Source organism: Phalacrocorax carbo, chromosome 15, assembly GCF_963921805.1.
Source record: "Phalacrocorax carbo chromosome 15, bPhaCar2.1, whole genome shotgun sequence".
NCBI classification, from domain to species: Eukaryota; Metazoa; Chordata; class Aves; order Suliformes; family Phalacrocoracidae; genus Phalacrocorax; species Phalacrocorax carbo.
In genome coordinates this window covers 13665666-13680146 of record NC_087527.1, presented here as the reverse complement: position 1 = coordinate 13680146, position 14481 = coordinate 13665666, and the positions used below count along the sequence as shown (strand labels likewise).

The following is a 14481-nucleotide window of genomic DNA, read 5'->3' as shown; positions in this document are numbered from 1 at the left end:
CAAACGATCCAAGTGCACTGAGCTGCCAGACTTTAAGCAACACCATATGTATATGTATATGTATATGTATATGTATATGTATATGTATATGTATATGTATATGTATATGTATATGTATATGTATATGTATATGTATATGAATATTTATTTGGCTCTGAGCAGCTCTCCAAGGGCTGCAGTGGGGCCTCGCCACCACCGTGTTCTCACCGTGCTGAAGCGCGGCTCCCCCGAGCTGTCCCCAGCCCCGACGCCGCTGCAGCGCGGGAGCAGCTCCACGGGGAAGAGGACTCGCCTCTCCCTGCTCCTGAGCAGGCCTGAAGGACGGGAGCAGAGCCCGGCCTTTCCAGGCAGGACCGTTCTCACGGAGCGAATGTGTGATATGTGATTCCCTGCGGTGGGAAAGGCAGGGGCAGGAAACACAAGTTATAAATAGGGCTGAGTGAGAGACAACAATTCCAGCTCATGGTGATTTAGGATTTTGAAACAGGGTAATTTCTTAGAAAAAAACCAACAGAGTCTGGTAACTGCATGGGGCGATGCTGAGTCACACAGGGGCTGCTGGGCCCGACTCCCCAGGGGTGCTTATGGCCAACAGCCGCGTGTACGCTCCAGCAAGCAGAGTTTTGGGAAATGTTTGGTGGAATTAGAGTATTTGGCTCCTGGGAGTTCACACCTCTACTGCTTCAGTTTCCGTAAGAATGGAAGGACTGGACTAATTAATTCAGGACTTCTCTCACAGAGGGTCCTTCCCTCAGGACAAGGACCTTGAGGTGCTGGAGCGTGTCCAGGGAAGGGCAGCGGGGCTGGGGCAGGGTCTGGAGCACAAGTGTGCTGGGAGGCGGCTGGGGGAGCTGGGGGGGTTCAGCCTGGAGAAGAGGGGGCTGAGGGGAGCCCTTCTCGCTCTCTACAGCTGCCTGAGAGGGGCTGGAGTGAGGGGGGGCCTGGTCTCTGCTCCCCAGTAACAAGCAATAGGATGAGAGGAAACGGCCCCAAGCTGCGTCAGGGGAGGTTTAGGTTGGAGATGAGGGAAAACATCTTTACTGAAAGAGCGGTCAGGCCCTGGCACAGGCTGCCCAGAGGGGTGGAGGAGTCACCATCCCTGGGGGTATTTAAAAGACATGTAGACATGGCACTTCAGGGCATGGTTTAGGAGACATGGGGGTGTTGGGCTGATGGTTGGACTTGATAATCCTAGAGGGCTTTTCCAACCGTCATGATTCTATATCCCGATTCAGGCACAGCGGGGATTACAACTACCTGTCTTGTACCCCAAGTCAGGCCCAACGCGTCCTCCTCGCACTTTTTGCCCTGTCCAGTGATTTTTTGCACAGCTCGGTGGGCGAGGGAAAACGCAGCTGTGCACCGTTCTGTTCAAGTAAGAAGTTGATTAAAACACAAGCTGAAGTTTAAAATAATGCATAACTCTCGGGTCTCACAGAAACACCACCAGGAGCCCACGCTTAGCCCGCACCCTTCCGCACGGCCGCCCCGCGCCAGGGGGCTTCCCGCCGGAGCACCGGGAAGTAAATAGCTCCGAGAGGCTGGATTTGCAGATACCGAGACACAGACGATGGGAAGGGCACTGCTGTCGGCTCGTGACAGAGTGGAGCGGCCGGAGGAGATACGGGCAGACGAACCAGCGATTACAGCTCCCACCCAGAAACTGGCTTCGCCTTCTCCAGCTTCAGAGGCTCCGTGCGTGGCTTCGGGCACCGGAGCGTGCTTCGTCCCAGGCTTCACCCGCTGCGAAAAGGGGGGAAACAGCACTTTTTTGCCTCAGTCAAGGCTGGCAGAACCAAACACATTAAATTCCTTATTCGGACACTGCGCTAACGAATTATGAAGTACAGAAAACAGGCCACTAACAATTTCAAATCGATTTTATTTTCTTAAATTGATGTTGTACAATTTAAAGCCCCCCCCAAAAAAGTCACACGAAAACACAAATAAAAAAATGTTGACAAAGTCTCAAGCATTACCTTATAAAGAACATCCATCATACGCTCTCACAAACCTGAAGATACGTGTTTATTAGACTGAGGTTTCTTGAAATCTAAGTAAAGACGCCAGACACAAACGCTGCAACAGGAACAAAGCCATGACGATAGCAGGCGGACAACACTAGCAACTTCACCAACGGCGGGGGCTGGTTTTTGGGGTGTTTTCTCTTTTTTCTTTTTTTTTTTTTTCTTGCATACCTTATTGTCTACAAAGCAATAAATATTTTTCCACCAAAAAAGTTGGTTTCACGCTACATGCAGTTAGATAAAAAAGAAAGTCACCAAAGTGATGGCAAAATAAATCAGCTGTCCGATTTTTTCTTTTTTTTTCCCCCCATTTTTGGGGTGGGTTTTGTTTTTTGTGGTTTTTTTTTTTTTACTTCAAGCACAGTGGCTAAGTTTCAAGTATTGAGAGAAAACATATATACACGTTTGTGTCTGTGTGTGTATCTATATACGCACACACACATCCTCGTTTGTATATACACAAACACATACAGATATATTGGTTGTAGGTCTGTAAACCACGATTTTTTGGAGCAATATACACTTGTATACATTGAATGTGGACAATTTTGATACATTCAAGTAATTAAGTACAGCTGGAAGGTCAGCGCTGAGCTCGCCGCACGCAGGGATCGCCAAGGCTGCGGCCCGTCCCCGGAGGCGCGGGGTGCCCGGGGCAGCGGGGTGCGGAGTCAGCGCGGGCCGAGCGCGCCCGCCGGCAGCGTAGCCCTTTGCAGAACTGGTACCACCCTCTCGGAAGCAGTCTGGGTCTCCTCGGCACCTCTGCCCACAGGCTGGCGGGGGTCGGTTGGTTGGTTTTGTCGTTTTTGTTTACTTCCCCCCCCCCCCCCCCCCAGGCACAAGCACAAACGGCCACAGAAGCAGCAGGCTGTGAACGCGCGACGTAACAGCGGCCCAAGACCGAAGCGTTTGTGAAAGCTACCGTTAAACTTCCCTGGTCGGGGCTATCCTGAATATTTTTCAATTTCTTTATTGGCGTCTCTGCCGTGTGACCAGAAACGCCCACGTTGGCCAAGATGATGCCGGCTCCAAACTCAATTAAGTTGCTCCTGAAACCCTTGTAAAGTATCACACTGAACGTGCCAATAGTGAGAGAAAAAAAAAAAGCAATAAGGACTTAACCACCATGTGCAAAGTAATTTTAGATCCCCAAAAACAAAGCCTGAGGTTTCGAGTTGCTTTTGAAGATACTTTTCTGCCCAGCGCTAACAAAATACTGCCACGACTCCGATAAATTAAGACTCACACGCGCACTCAGACAGACGGAAAGGCAGCCAGCTCTCCTCTCACGCACGTGCTCACAGCATCCGAAGCCTCAAGCAGAACTCGAGCCACTCGCACCCGCAGTCTCATTTGGCTACAGAGCCTCCTTAAAAGAAATGCTGAACGTAAAACTCAACTCTACAAGATTTCTTTATAAAAAAAAAAAACAACAACAAAGCAGCAAATAAAACTTATAAAAATGCATTTCCAATTGTAAGTGTGTAGGATCTTACTGCCTGTTCTTGAGCTCTTAAGCACGGAGCTTTATACTGACTGTCCTTAGAAGAACATTTAAATAGATGAAAAAAAACCCAAACAAACCTAAACCAAAACACATCGTGGTACTGCCAGACTGCAAGTCAGCTTTGCCTGGTGTGAGGAGGAACAGGACAGACTCTGCAGTGCTTTTTGCCTCACACTCACAAGATACAGTACAGTTAAATACGTACAGTTACACACAAACCATATATATATATCAATATATATTCACCCTTAGGAATACATATTAATATACGCACACACGTAGTGCAATAAAACAACCAGGAAGCAAGGAAAGGAATAAAAGGAACAGCATTCCTAACAGTCGCGACGTTCCTGGGTTGTCGTGTGATGCAAAGTCAACTTCTCAAAGTTCCCATAGTGTGTAAAGTGCTCCTTTGATTCACAAAGCTAGTGTTTTCGGTTCGGGGGTGGGCTGAGGGCGCCGGGGCGGGGGGGGATCGAGCCAACAGCTGGAAGCAGGACAGCGCTAGTGCTTCCTCCGGGTAGATATGTACTGACGAGGCTGAGCCAAACGGCCAGGAGCCTTTCACGTTGATCCCGCTGAGCTTGGGGATCAAGGGAGGAACGGATTCGTTTTGGCTTCTTAAAACACAGGAGCGTCACGCTTTCTGTCGTCCTCCCGTTTCCCGCGCGGGGTCTCTTCCCCGTCGAGGCGAGAGGCAGCCCGCGTGGCAGCCACGGGAGGGACAAGCCTCCCCAGCGCAGCGCGTCCCCCGCCTCGCTCCGTAAGCCTGTCGGAGGTGGGACCTGCTTCAGCAACGCTCAGGGAAAAGGGAGCCACCTCCCTCCTCTCTGCCAGTCAGCAAGGACTCCAAGGCATAAACACCTCTGAGGAGGGACACAGGGGAGAAAGGAGGGGAGCCTGGGGCTGCCAGGACGCTTGAAGACGCCTGGCTCTCAGCTGGGTAGGGACAAGTACACAAACTGGCCTTGATTTCTGAGTGACACCCCCCAACGTGAACTGAAGCCAGCAGTTTCAGCACATCCATCGCCTGCAATGGACACAGCACTGGAATACCCTGTTCTTAAGCGAGAGGGGTAGGCAGCAGTCTTATCCTTCAAAGTGCTGGGAGGAAGCAGACTTCTATCCTTCATTCCCTCTGCCAACGAGGAAAACCTTTCCACATCGGCTACGTCTTTGCCCAGGCCTTTGGGCAGGGAAGTATTTGTGCTTGCTGCAGTCACACATCCCCGCGAAGGAATCCGAGTCTGTGGAATAATTTCCCAAAACACAAAACATTGAGCAGTTCATCCTCCAGGTTTCCTACTGCCAAAATCGTTTCCCACCACAGCAGCAGGCCGCTGGAAACAGAGCGATCAGCCGGGGCGAGGCGCGTGAGGAACGACGACACTGAAATCAGGCGCAGAACCCGGACAGCAGAGCTGACAGCCTGCGCTCGATGCACAGTTTACCTGGGGGAGGGAAAAAAAAAAAAAAACCAACAGAAGAAATCAACTTCTCATTTTCCTGGCAATATAAAGACTACCAAAACACGCTGGAGACTGAAAACAAAACAAGGCAGAACTTCAGCAAATCTAAGTGGCCCCTTAAGAATCATTATCAGGTACTGCTTTGGACTGGGTGAGGACCTGACCACCAACGCCACGCTGGGAAGGGACAGGTCGAAGGGCTGAATAATTGGAGATCCAACAACAAAAGCCAGGAGGCAGCAGTTCTGACAGGGGTATCAAGATGTTATACAGAACCACCGTCCGCCAGGCACAATTTATTCACCTTTAGTTACCTGAGCAGCTTTTGCCAGCGGGCAAGACGACCCAAGGTCCCCAGTGCCATTTGTCATGGCCTACAACCGAGAGACTGAGCCCAGCCCAGCACGGTCAGTGCCAGGTTCTCATTGCCCGAGCCCAAGACTCTCTCAAAAGCTAAACGTTTGGTGGAATTCAGTCCTCCCCCAGGAAGATTTGCTGTATTTCTAGGTTCATCATTTTACTTTTCAGAAGGAAGGAATCGTATACCTGAGAACTAAAATGAAAAGCATACCCACTGCAGCCTACCAGGGAGCAGCTCAATCAGGAAGCTGAAACATAGCATAAAACAGGGAATACTGGGATATCAACTGGGAGAGCTCTATTAGATGCATTAACTATCTCTGGACAAAAGATGTGATTTAGGTTTGGTAAGAAATGGTACAATAGAAACTACTTAGTATTCCCCACCCCTTAGCCCTCCAGCACCGCACACCAGCTGCCAATCTCCCTTTGCTCTCCTCCAGTGAGCCTCATGTCAACTGTGAAAGTTGGTGATAATTAACTGACTGATTGCCTGTGAGCCACAAATCTCTTCTCTCATTACCCATCCGAGAGCTGTGCCTGCACAGACGACTAGAGCAGGCTGGCAGCGCCCTGGCCGCCGGCCCAAGAAAGGCATTCGGTAGCCAGCGGAGGGGAGAGGCATGGTTTGCCAGCTGCGCCCGTTCCCTTCAGTCATCGGGGACTGCTGCGGATGGGCTGGTTTAGCTGTGGTGGAGCGGAGCCGAGGCCAAGTCAAGCTGCTCTAACAGACGACGGCTCTCCCCATCCCCTCTACCTGCCTCCCGTGGGGAGAGACAGAGAGACAGACACACGAGAGAGGTGATTAAACCCCAGCCATAAGGGCAGGGAAAGTGCGCTCAGGGCAAGTAAGGTCAGGCCTTTCCACTCCATGGGCGTCACCTGCGGTGCCTGCAGCAGCGGAGCGTAACACCCCTCACGACAAAGGGAGAGTGCAAGAGAGGTACCAGCTCGGAGTGGCACGTAGGGGGGTCCGTCTGTCCCTGGGAGAGGAAGCCAAACAATGGCAAGTAGGGGAAGAGTTCAGCTTTCACTGCTACAACAAGCACTTGCTGATGAGAAAAATATTTGTCTGCCGCCTCCTCAGCCAGGCCTGGGGCTGGGGAACCAGACCGGCCAGCAGTCCTGTCTCAGAAGGCATGTTGGAAGGAGCCCTCGCTGTGCTGATCAGCCATCTCTGCCCGACAGCTGCTGCAGTTTCACGTTCCCAAGTGCTCAGTGCAGCCAGAAGGATGGTTCTGGCTGGAAACCAAACCCAGGCCCCTGCTGCTGCCAAACCACTTCCTTCAGCAAGTTCTTTCACACATCAAAAGCTCCAACAAAGCCCTGGCAACCAACTCTCCATAGGAAGCTCTCAAAATACAGCTCAGAACAGGGACCTGCATTTCTAACAGTTTTCCCGCTGGGAAATCAGGAGGCCAGGCTGCAAGGAGCTATAACAAGCCAAGAGATCTCTGTTATGTCCACCAAGATGTAGCCAAAAGAAAAAAAGGATGCTGGGTACTGAAATTTCTGATCCATGAAGCTAGAAAAGCACATGTTCTAGTGGGAGAAAAAAACCAGCCACAGAACACTCACATTTATTGATGTTTTCTATGTCCCCCTGTTCAGTGATGATGTTCAGGAGCCCCTCCATCAGCAGCAGAGCCTTGTGGTACCTCTGTGCGCAGTCCTCTCTGTGGTGGAACATCTCATCCAGGGCCGCAGACTGCACCTGCAGGGCAACCACCCCGTGCCAAGAGGTTACTCCCAGACCAGACTCAGCTTTCCCAGCACGGCCCCTCAGCTGCACGACCATCACGAGTAAAACCACCCGCTAAGGCCACCAGCAGGAACCGGTAACGCCCGACGCTGGCCCCGTGCTCACGCTGCTCCCAGGCGCTGTACGGTTATTACCATTTGCACAGCATAGCTGAAGATGAGCTTCTCCGCCGTGATGCTGTTGATCCGATCCATGAGTTTCTGTTTGTCCAAGAAGAACCTCTGGAGTCTCATGTTGAGGCAGTGGCAGGATGACACACTGGATTTATAAAGCTCATTCAGCTTCTTCACAACTAGAGTAAAGGAAAGAAATGCTTTAGGCGCTACTTCCAGCCCTCTCTGTGCCTCCCCATCCCCATGCACAGGACCCCAAACAAGTAACTTCCAGACAACGGGGTTACGTTAAAGCCGAAAGACTGGCAGGAAAGTACTTGCTGCACCAACAGGGTCTTTTCCCTTTCCTCTGTCACCTTCACCAGTGACAAGCCTGCACGTGGCATCGCCTACACGTACGCCTAGTTCACCTGAGGCCAGGTCTATTTTTGTTCCCTTCAGCTGCTGCGAGGCAGAGAGCACTTTGCACCGTGCAAGATGTCTCACGCACCACCCGAAGCAACAGACGTGCCAGATACGAAGCTTCTGCTGCTCGATGGGCGATGACGTGCCGTGAAGAAGTACGTGACTTGCATGTGGTAGCTGTGGAGCTGAGTGTGGATGAGCGGCACTGACTAAGCGAGGTAATCTCTCTCTTGGGACTCTGCTGTCCCAGAAAGAAAAGACACTGATGCCTGCAAAAGGCCACCTCCTTTCCTGAACCACAGCAGCTCATATGGGAGGGTTACAGGACAGAGAATCAGGAATCAAATATGATTCTGAGGAATTAAATAATCCAAACCAGCAAGCGATGCCACAGGCTTGAGTCTCCCTAGCTGCACGGCATGATCTACACAAAGTACCGAATACAAACTCCCGCCAACATCTGACGAGTATTAACTGCCACGTGCACATCTGAGAATACCCGCGCTGCATGGTTTGCTCCTGGGGGAGGCAAATGAACCCACAGCATGAGCCGGCCTCTCAGCTACGATGCAGAGGGGCAACCCCATGGGACAACCAGGCCTTGCGACTAAATCTAGCCTTCCCAGGCAGAGATAAGAGAGCAGAGAGCCAGAGAGGAGACTGCCTCCAGGAAGAAAGGCTGCTGTAACTCTTCAGAGAGAGGACTGAGGCACAAAAACGTAGCTCTGCCAGGGTCACACCATCAGATCACCCTTGCCCAGAAGGAATTTGAGAGGGAGTGGGAACCCCAAAGCTTGTGGGTGACATTGGGAGAGCGAAATGAGAAACTCAGAGAGAAGGGAGTCAAGAAAGACTATTTAAAACCCAAAAAACCACACAAACACAGCAATATCCTCCTCCATGGAAGTCAGTCAGAGCTCTGAGCTGCACCCAAATTATCAGGAAAGAGCGGGTGGCTGTGGGTAGTGCCCTGCCCGGCACACACTGCCCGGGGACACTCCAGAGCAGCGTCTTGTCGTGCTTCCCTGCTTTTTCCATATACATGGGACACAAGCACCTTGAAAACCCTCTTGTCCTCCCTGTGCCCTGGAAAACCTCAAGGGAGCAGTATTTTGTGGGGAGAGAAATAAGAAAAGACAGCCTTGCCCAATTCCCACACACCGAAGGACAGCTTACACTAGGAATCCAGGAGCTGCAACCTGCTCTGAAAAGGACTCATTTATTTGGGTTACGACAACTCTCCTGTTAGCCGGAACTCGCGGAAGGTGCGTAGCTAAACCAGTGTCCTGTGCTCCATCCCGCCTGCTACAACGTACGGGTGCTCATTCTGTTTAACTTCCATTTTTTTTCACCCCATCCCAAGGCAGCACGAGTACTTTCAAAGACTGAGCTCTTGGGGAAGGTGGCTGATGGGTCAAGTACTTCAAGTGCTTCAGAAAGCTCCCTCAGTAATATTACAATGGCCATTTAAAAATTGTTTTTCTAACCACTGCATCGCAGCCAGCTCACATCGCAAGCCGGCCAGTCAGCTGCAAGCGTAGGGTCGTAAACCGAGCAGAGAAGCGGCTCTGGTGTTACCAGTATTTTACTTCCTGTGTTTTTGTTTCACTTGAAATATCATCACTGCCAAGACAGGTCTCCATCTGCCAAGTAAGCACTTCCTAGGACATGCACTGTGTAATTAAGTTGGACTTACGTCAAGTACAAACACCTGAGATAGAGGTGAACAAGGAATCAGGTAAGATACATTCCCCTCTCACTAATTAGTGCTGAAGATTCCCACAGAGGCACGAGCAGGAGCTTTGAGACCTAAAGTCAATGTGAAGAGAGGAACATTCTCCTCAGTGTGAATAAAATAAGACCCAGCTGTGCAAGGGGACAATAAGAACTAAGCCCTGGCCGTACCGGTGGGGGGGGTCACACTCGCTCAACCCCCTCCATACCCTTGCGATACTTCTAATACATCCGTTCTAGGTGAGTCCCTTGTGCCGTGCGCCCAGCAGCCCCTTACCTTGCTTGACGGTGGAGGAGAGGCACAGCTTGCCAGCTTTGATCTGCTCTATGGCCATCTGCAGCCCCGAGGACAGAAGCTCTGCTACTTTCAGATACAGCACGAGCTGCTCGGCGTAGCTGCAAGGAAAGCGCATCGCAATGCAAACAGATCGATGGGACAGCGGTGAGGCTCCCGAAGGGCTTCTGGTCCGTAACTATACATGGGGTGGGAGTGAGTAAGGGAAGACTTGGGAGCTGGGGGGCTCTCTCCTCGGTCCTTACCTCCACTCCCGGCTGAGGAGGCTGATCTGGTCGGCCACCACGCTCTCCTGGAGCTGGTACTCTGATGTCACCGAACTGCTCATCTCGCTGGAGCTGCCTTTAAGGGCGGCGATTTCCATCACGTAGTGGACAAAGGCCAGCGTGAAGCGGAGGCTGCGCAGGATGTCAGTGTGCTCTTGCTGTTGAAGGGATGCCAAGGAGAGGGTTACAGGGGGAAAGCTGGCATGCCAGGCAGGGCTGCTCACCTAGAGCTGTGCCAGCAACTCATCCCAACTCACAGAAATAACACCTGAGCCCCAAACCCCCTCTTACACCTCCGCTTTGGGCAGGGACAGCCAAACTCAGCCTCGAGTCCGCACACCACACCAGTTCCTCCTCCACAGGAGTAGCAGCAAGTGACAGCCTCAGGCCAGAAATTTCCAGTCAGCTCCCTGGAGAAGCTGGTGAGACTTGCTCCAACAGGACATGCCCCCTTCCCAAGGAGGATCCCTGCTCTGTGGGGCTCTTTCAGAGTCACCCAGGAAGGGGGAGAGACCATCTGCACCATGGGCCCAGCTCTGGTTCCCACCGCAGCAATGCTGGTGCAAAACTGAAAGCGGGTGTGGATTTCATGAGAGTTACAACCTCCTACGCCACAGAAAACTGCAAACAAAGCATGTCCCACCCTGCAGCCTGGCCCTCACTCAGCCCTTGGTCTTTAAATCCTCGCAGTTCAGTGCAGTGAGCCCTGGGTGAGGTCCTCTGAAGAGACTGCAATGACAACCTTTTATCTGCACTCCTGCCCACTGGTGAGGGAAGAGAGCCTCTCACACTACGCGCTACGTTCATTTCAAAGCCGTTTTTCCACTGCTATTGCAGACCAAAGGGGATTAGCCCATTTCTGGGAAGCTGCATTGCTTAAGCCACTGAAAGCATTCTTGGGAAGTTAGTATTTGTGGAAAAACGGAATGCTTGTGGGTCTACAAAAGGAATCGCTGCCTGGATCAGACACAACTCCATTGTTCGTACTCTCTCTGTAGAGAAGTGGCTAACCTGCTTCATCTTCAAACATCCAGTGGCTCAGCTCTCTCAAAGAGGGCTGGTAAGGATGTTTCCTACATGAATTTATCGAAAAACCCCATGTTCAAGTTCTGCAAGCTTTTGTTTTTCATTCACTGGCTCAGGCGCTTGGCTGCTAAGGCAGCTGTGACTATCTGAAATATGAATCTCCCCTCCCACTACTCCCACTACCTTGCCACCTGGACAGTCCAGTATGGTAAGGAAGTGTTATCTCCATCTTCCTCTATTTTCTTTAAAAGCAGAGGAGGAACTTGGAGATTAAGTAATTGCCAAGTCATACAAGAAGTTTGTGGCAGAGCAGGGAACTGCTGAGATCCTTCAGGTCTCAGCCTGGTATCTCTAACAGTCCTTCCTCTCTTGCTTATACAGTCGGCTTCTATTAATTATGCTGGAATTTGTGGCCTCACCTGGCATCACAAGAGTCTTTCCCACTGTAGCCATCTCTGTATTGTGTTTTTGAAGCACTGCAAAAGAAACTAAAACCTAGCCTTCAGTTTGCCTTGTCTGCACCTAAAGACGCTTTTACAAAAGATGGAAGAACCACCCATCTGAATCTAACAGCTTTGCTGAAGACAAACAAGGGTGGTTCAACACTAAGATTTCAATGCCCTGAAAGTGTCAGCAGAAATCAGCAGATCTGCCGGGTTTCCATTCTGGCCGACTCCACAGAGCACAAAGGGGTCTCCAAATATGCTGTAAAGGTTCTGTGACATGCAAAAGCATTACTGTGCTCAGCAGAAATGACGACCGAACCCCAGTGACTCATTACAGACACAGAAGCTGAGCTTAGTGCTATTAAAAAGATCAAGCTGATACTTCCTTAGGACACTTCTCTTCAGACCAGTGTCCAAAGGCGGTGGCAGCTAACAGGGCCCTGTACTTCTGGGACCTCACACAGGTAAAATGCTCAGTTAAACTCACTACTACTGCGATCACATCAACGTGGAAAGCCCTAGCCCCGTGGCTCTGCAGGTAATTAAGCAAACGAATGCAATCCAATGCATAGACAAAAAAAAAAGCTAAACAAAATCTGAAGTAGAAAAGCAAACCCACATCCTTAAAACAATGTATGCATATCTCTGTGGGTATCATGGGGTTTTTAGCAAGACCAGCAAAATTCAGATTCAAAGAGCCTTCCCCAGTCGCAGACGGCCCGAGGAGGTACATCGGGCAGAGCTGAAACCGTGACTGAATCTGCCTCCCACCTCTACTGCAAGTGGGCAGCCTGACCTACATTTCAAACGCATCTCAGCTACAAAAGCGTTTGCTCTGCTTCAGCCTGTGGAGAAGGGGAGCCTGGCAGCCTTTCAGCTCAGCAATCTGGTTCAGCTGTTCTGCTGCAGAACGTGGTGTCCCCCCGCCCCCGTTAGTAACAGAAGTGGCAGGTTTACTTTTTTCAGATCCTTTCAGCAGAGGCCGTCTCACTGCCTGGCTCCCCAGGCGCATGCAGCAGGCAGCCATTTGACACACTAAGCTACTCACACCCTCAAGTCAGCTGTTACTGATGTTGAGGCTTTTTGAAAGGGAAAAGGCCCAAAGCATTCAGGTTTTCTTCAGAAACAGCTAATACGGAATGCATCAGATAACTGATGTTTCCAACCTGCAATTTCAGCTTTGGAAATGGTGGATTTTAACCCTGGACATGGGCTGTTTCATGGGCTCAACAGCTTGGTAGCAGGGTCAGAAGTCACTGTGCTAAACACGCCCCGGCCTTTCTAAGCACTGCACTGGCCCAGCTCTTCTGAAGCCAGTTTGCTCCACCTTTGGAAGCAAGCCCCTTGGCTGCACACATGGAGTCATCTGACCTCTGGATTTGCTTTACTTCTATTCCCCCCTTTCCTTTGCCTTTAACATCGTCCCTGGGATATACCCACCTCCATGAGCGTCTCTTCGGGCAACTCTGGTGCCTCAAACGTAACAGCACCTTCCAGGTTGGCGGTGATCGGATCAGCAAAAGCGTACCGGAGACTTGAGGGACCTTCCGCAGCATCCCCACCGGTTCCCACTGCCAAGTGCCTGCCGGTGAACGAGCCTCCAGAACTGAGAGAGCTGGAAGACCCCACTGAGAAGAAAAACAGGCAAAAGAATTAGTGAAGATATTAACAGAAGGCCAGGTATTGCCCACCCAGCAGAGGGGACAACCCTGCAGGATCCGGGATCCTGGCTCTGATCGGAGCCAGCAACAGGTACTTTGGAGGAAGGTGCAAGGACTCTTGATGCAGAATAACTGCTCCCCAATGTAAGCGCCTTAGCAACCAGCTTACAAGCTCATGCAGATTTAACGCACCTTCCAGAATATCTGTCATTTATGGAGACAATCCAGAAGCACTCTTTTTCTTTTTTTTTTTTTGTCCAAACACTTTCTGAACCCTGCCATGATATCTTGGGCTGATTTTTATCACATGCCACCATAGCCAACTTCCCCACCAGGGATCAGCATGGTTGGAACCCTGCTTCCCTACCTTTTACACTATCACTGAGTAAGCCCCTGTGATAAGCGAGGTTTTTATGGTGGTTTCAAAACATCAACCACCTACATGCAAACGAGGAGAGCTCTCCATTACATGCCCTGCACTTCTGCTCCCCCTCTTCACAAACAGGAGGCTGGGCAGAGAGAAGTGACTTCAGCTGAGTCAAGATGCTGACCTCAGGATTCAGGAGACCATGTAAGTATGGTGTCTATCAGACAATTCCCTCACCATCTTCTTTTCCCTGAATCCACCCTAGGAGCGCATTGCACAGAAAAGATGGCCACTTCAAAAGGAATTTCTGTCTCAAGAGTATTCGTAATATATTCACCCCTTCCAGAGGGCTTCACATCCCCTGACATGCTGCCACAGAGGGATATATTCCGTCTGACAGGGATGCCAATAGCAGCTACAGCACTCTACTAATTCCACCAAGGCGATATTCTCCACTGTCATGGATACTTTGGAGGGAGATGTTTCTCTTCTACCCATTAATTTAACTTGCTACCTTACCCTGCCTTCAAAAGGTTCAGCAACCTCATGCACAACTCATCTGCAGAGAGGCACAGTCTCCTCTTCTCCCAGAGCCCTCTCCCTGTTGGCAGCTGTGCTTCAAAGCTAAGTGGATCATCAAAGGCTTGCAGGGCATTTCCAGATCTTTCAGAGAGAGGAAAGGACCAACAACATCACATTCTGGATACCCTGTAATTCCAAGAGGCTGTTTGCAGGAACTGTTATGACGAATCATGAAAAGGCTCTGCCTTTGTATCTGTCAAGTGCTCTTACTCATGGCTTGTCCAGGCACTTGACTTGCAGTTTCAGCTTGCAAAGCTCCCCTTTTCACCATTCACTTTGTGCACTGACCTTAGCATGAGGAGTTACTGCACAGCCCTAATAAACAAAGCTGGTCAAGCAGCATTGCTCTGACCGCCCTAGCCCAACACAGGGTACGTGCTCTAGGCTCACTATTCAACAGCCTCCTCTTGCAGGCATCCCATCTGAGATCCTGCCTGTTTGGCAGACCCTTAAGGATCCAA

At 50.8% G+C, this 14481-nt stretch overlaps 1 protein-coding gene across 5 annotated transcripts in view; it reads right to left on the bottom strand.

Moving 5' to 3' along the window:
- Positions 1 to 1862: 1862 nt before the first annotated feature.
- The window catches only part of ULK1 (unc-51 like autophagy activating kinase 1), an 83538-nt gene continuing 70919 nt past the window's right edge, over positions 1863 to 14481 (bottom strand). For all 5 annotated transcript variants that reach the window (XM_064466463.1, XM_064466459.1, XM_064466462.1 and 2 more), the window contains 6 exons: positions 12851 to 13038; positions 9918 to 10096; positions 9655 to 9773; positions 7260 to 7417; positions 6942 to 7077; positions 1863 to 4985 (listed from right to left, as the gene is read on the bottom strand). In XM_064466463.1, coding sequence (XP_064322533.1) covers positions 4930 to 4985; positions 6942 to 7077; positions 7260 to 7417; positions 9655 to 9773; positions 9918 to 10096; positions 12851 to 13038 — 836 coding nt within the window. In that variant the 3' untranslated portion in view covers positions 1863 to 4929. The remainder of the gene's footprint in view (positions 4986 to 6941; positions 7078 to 7259; positions 7418 to 9654; positions 9774 to 9917; positions 10097 to 12850; positions 13039 to 14481) is intronic.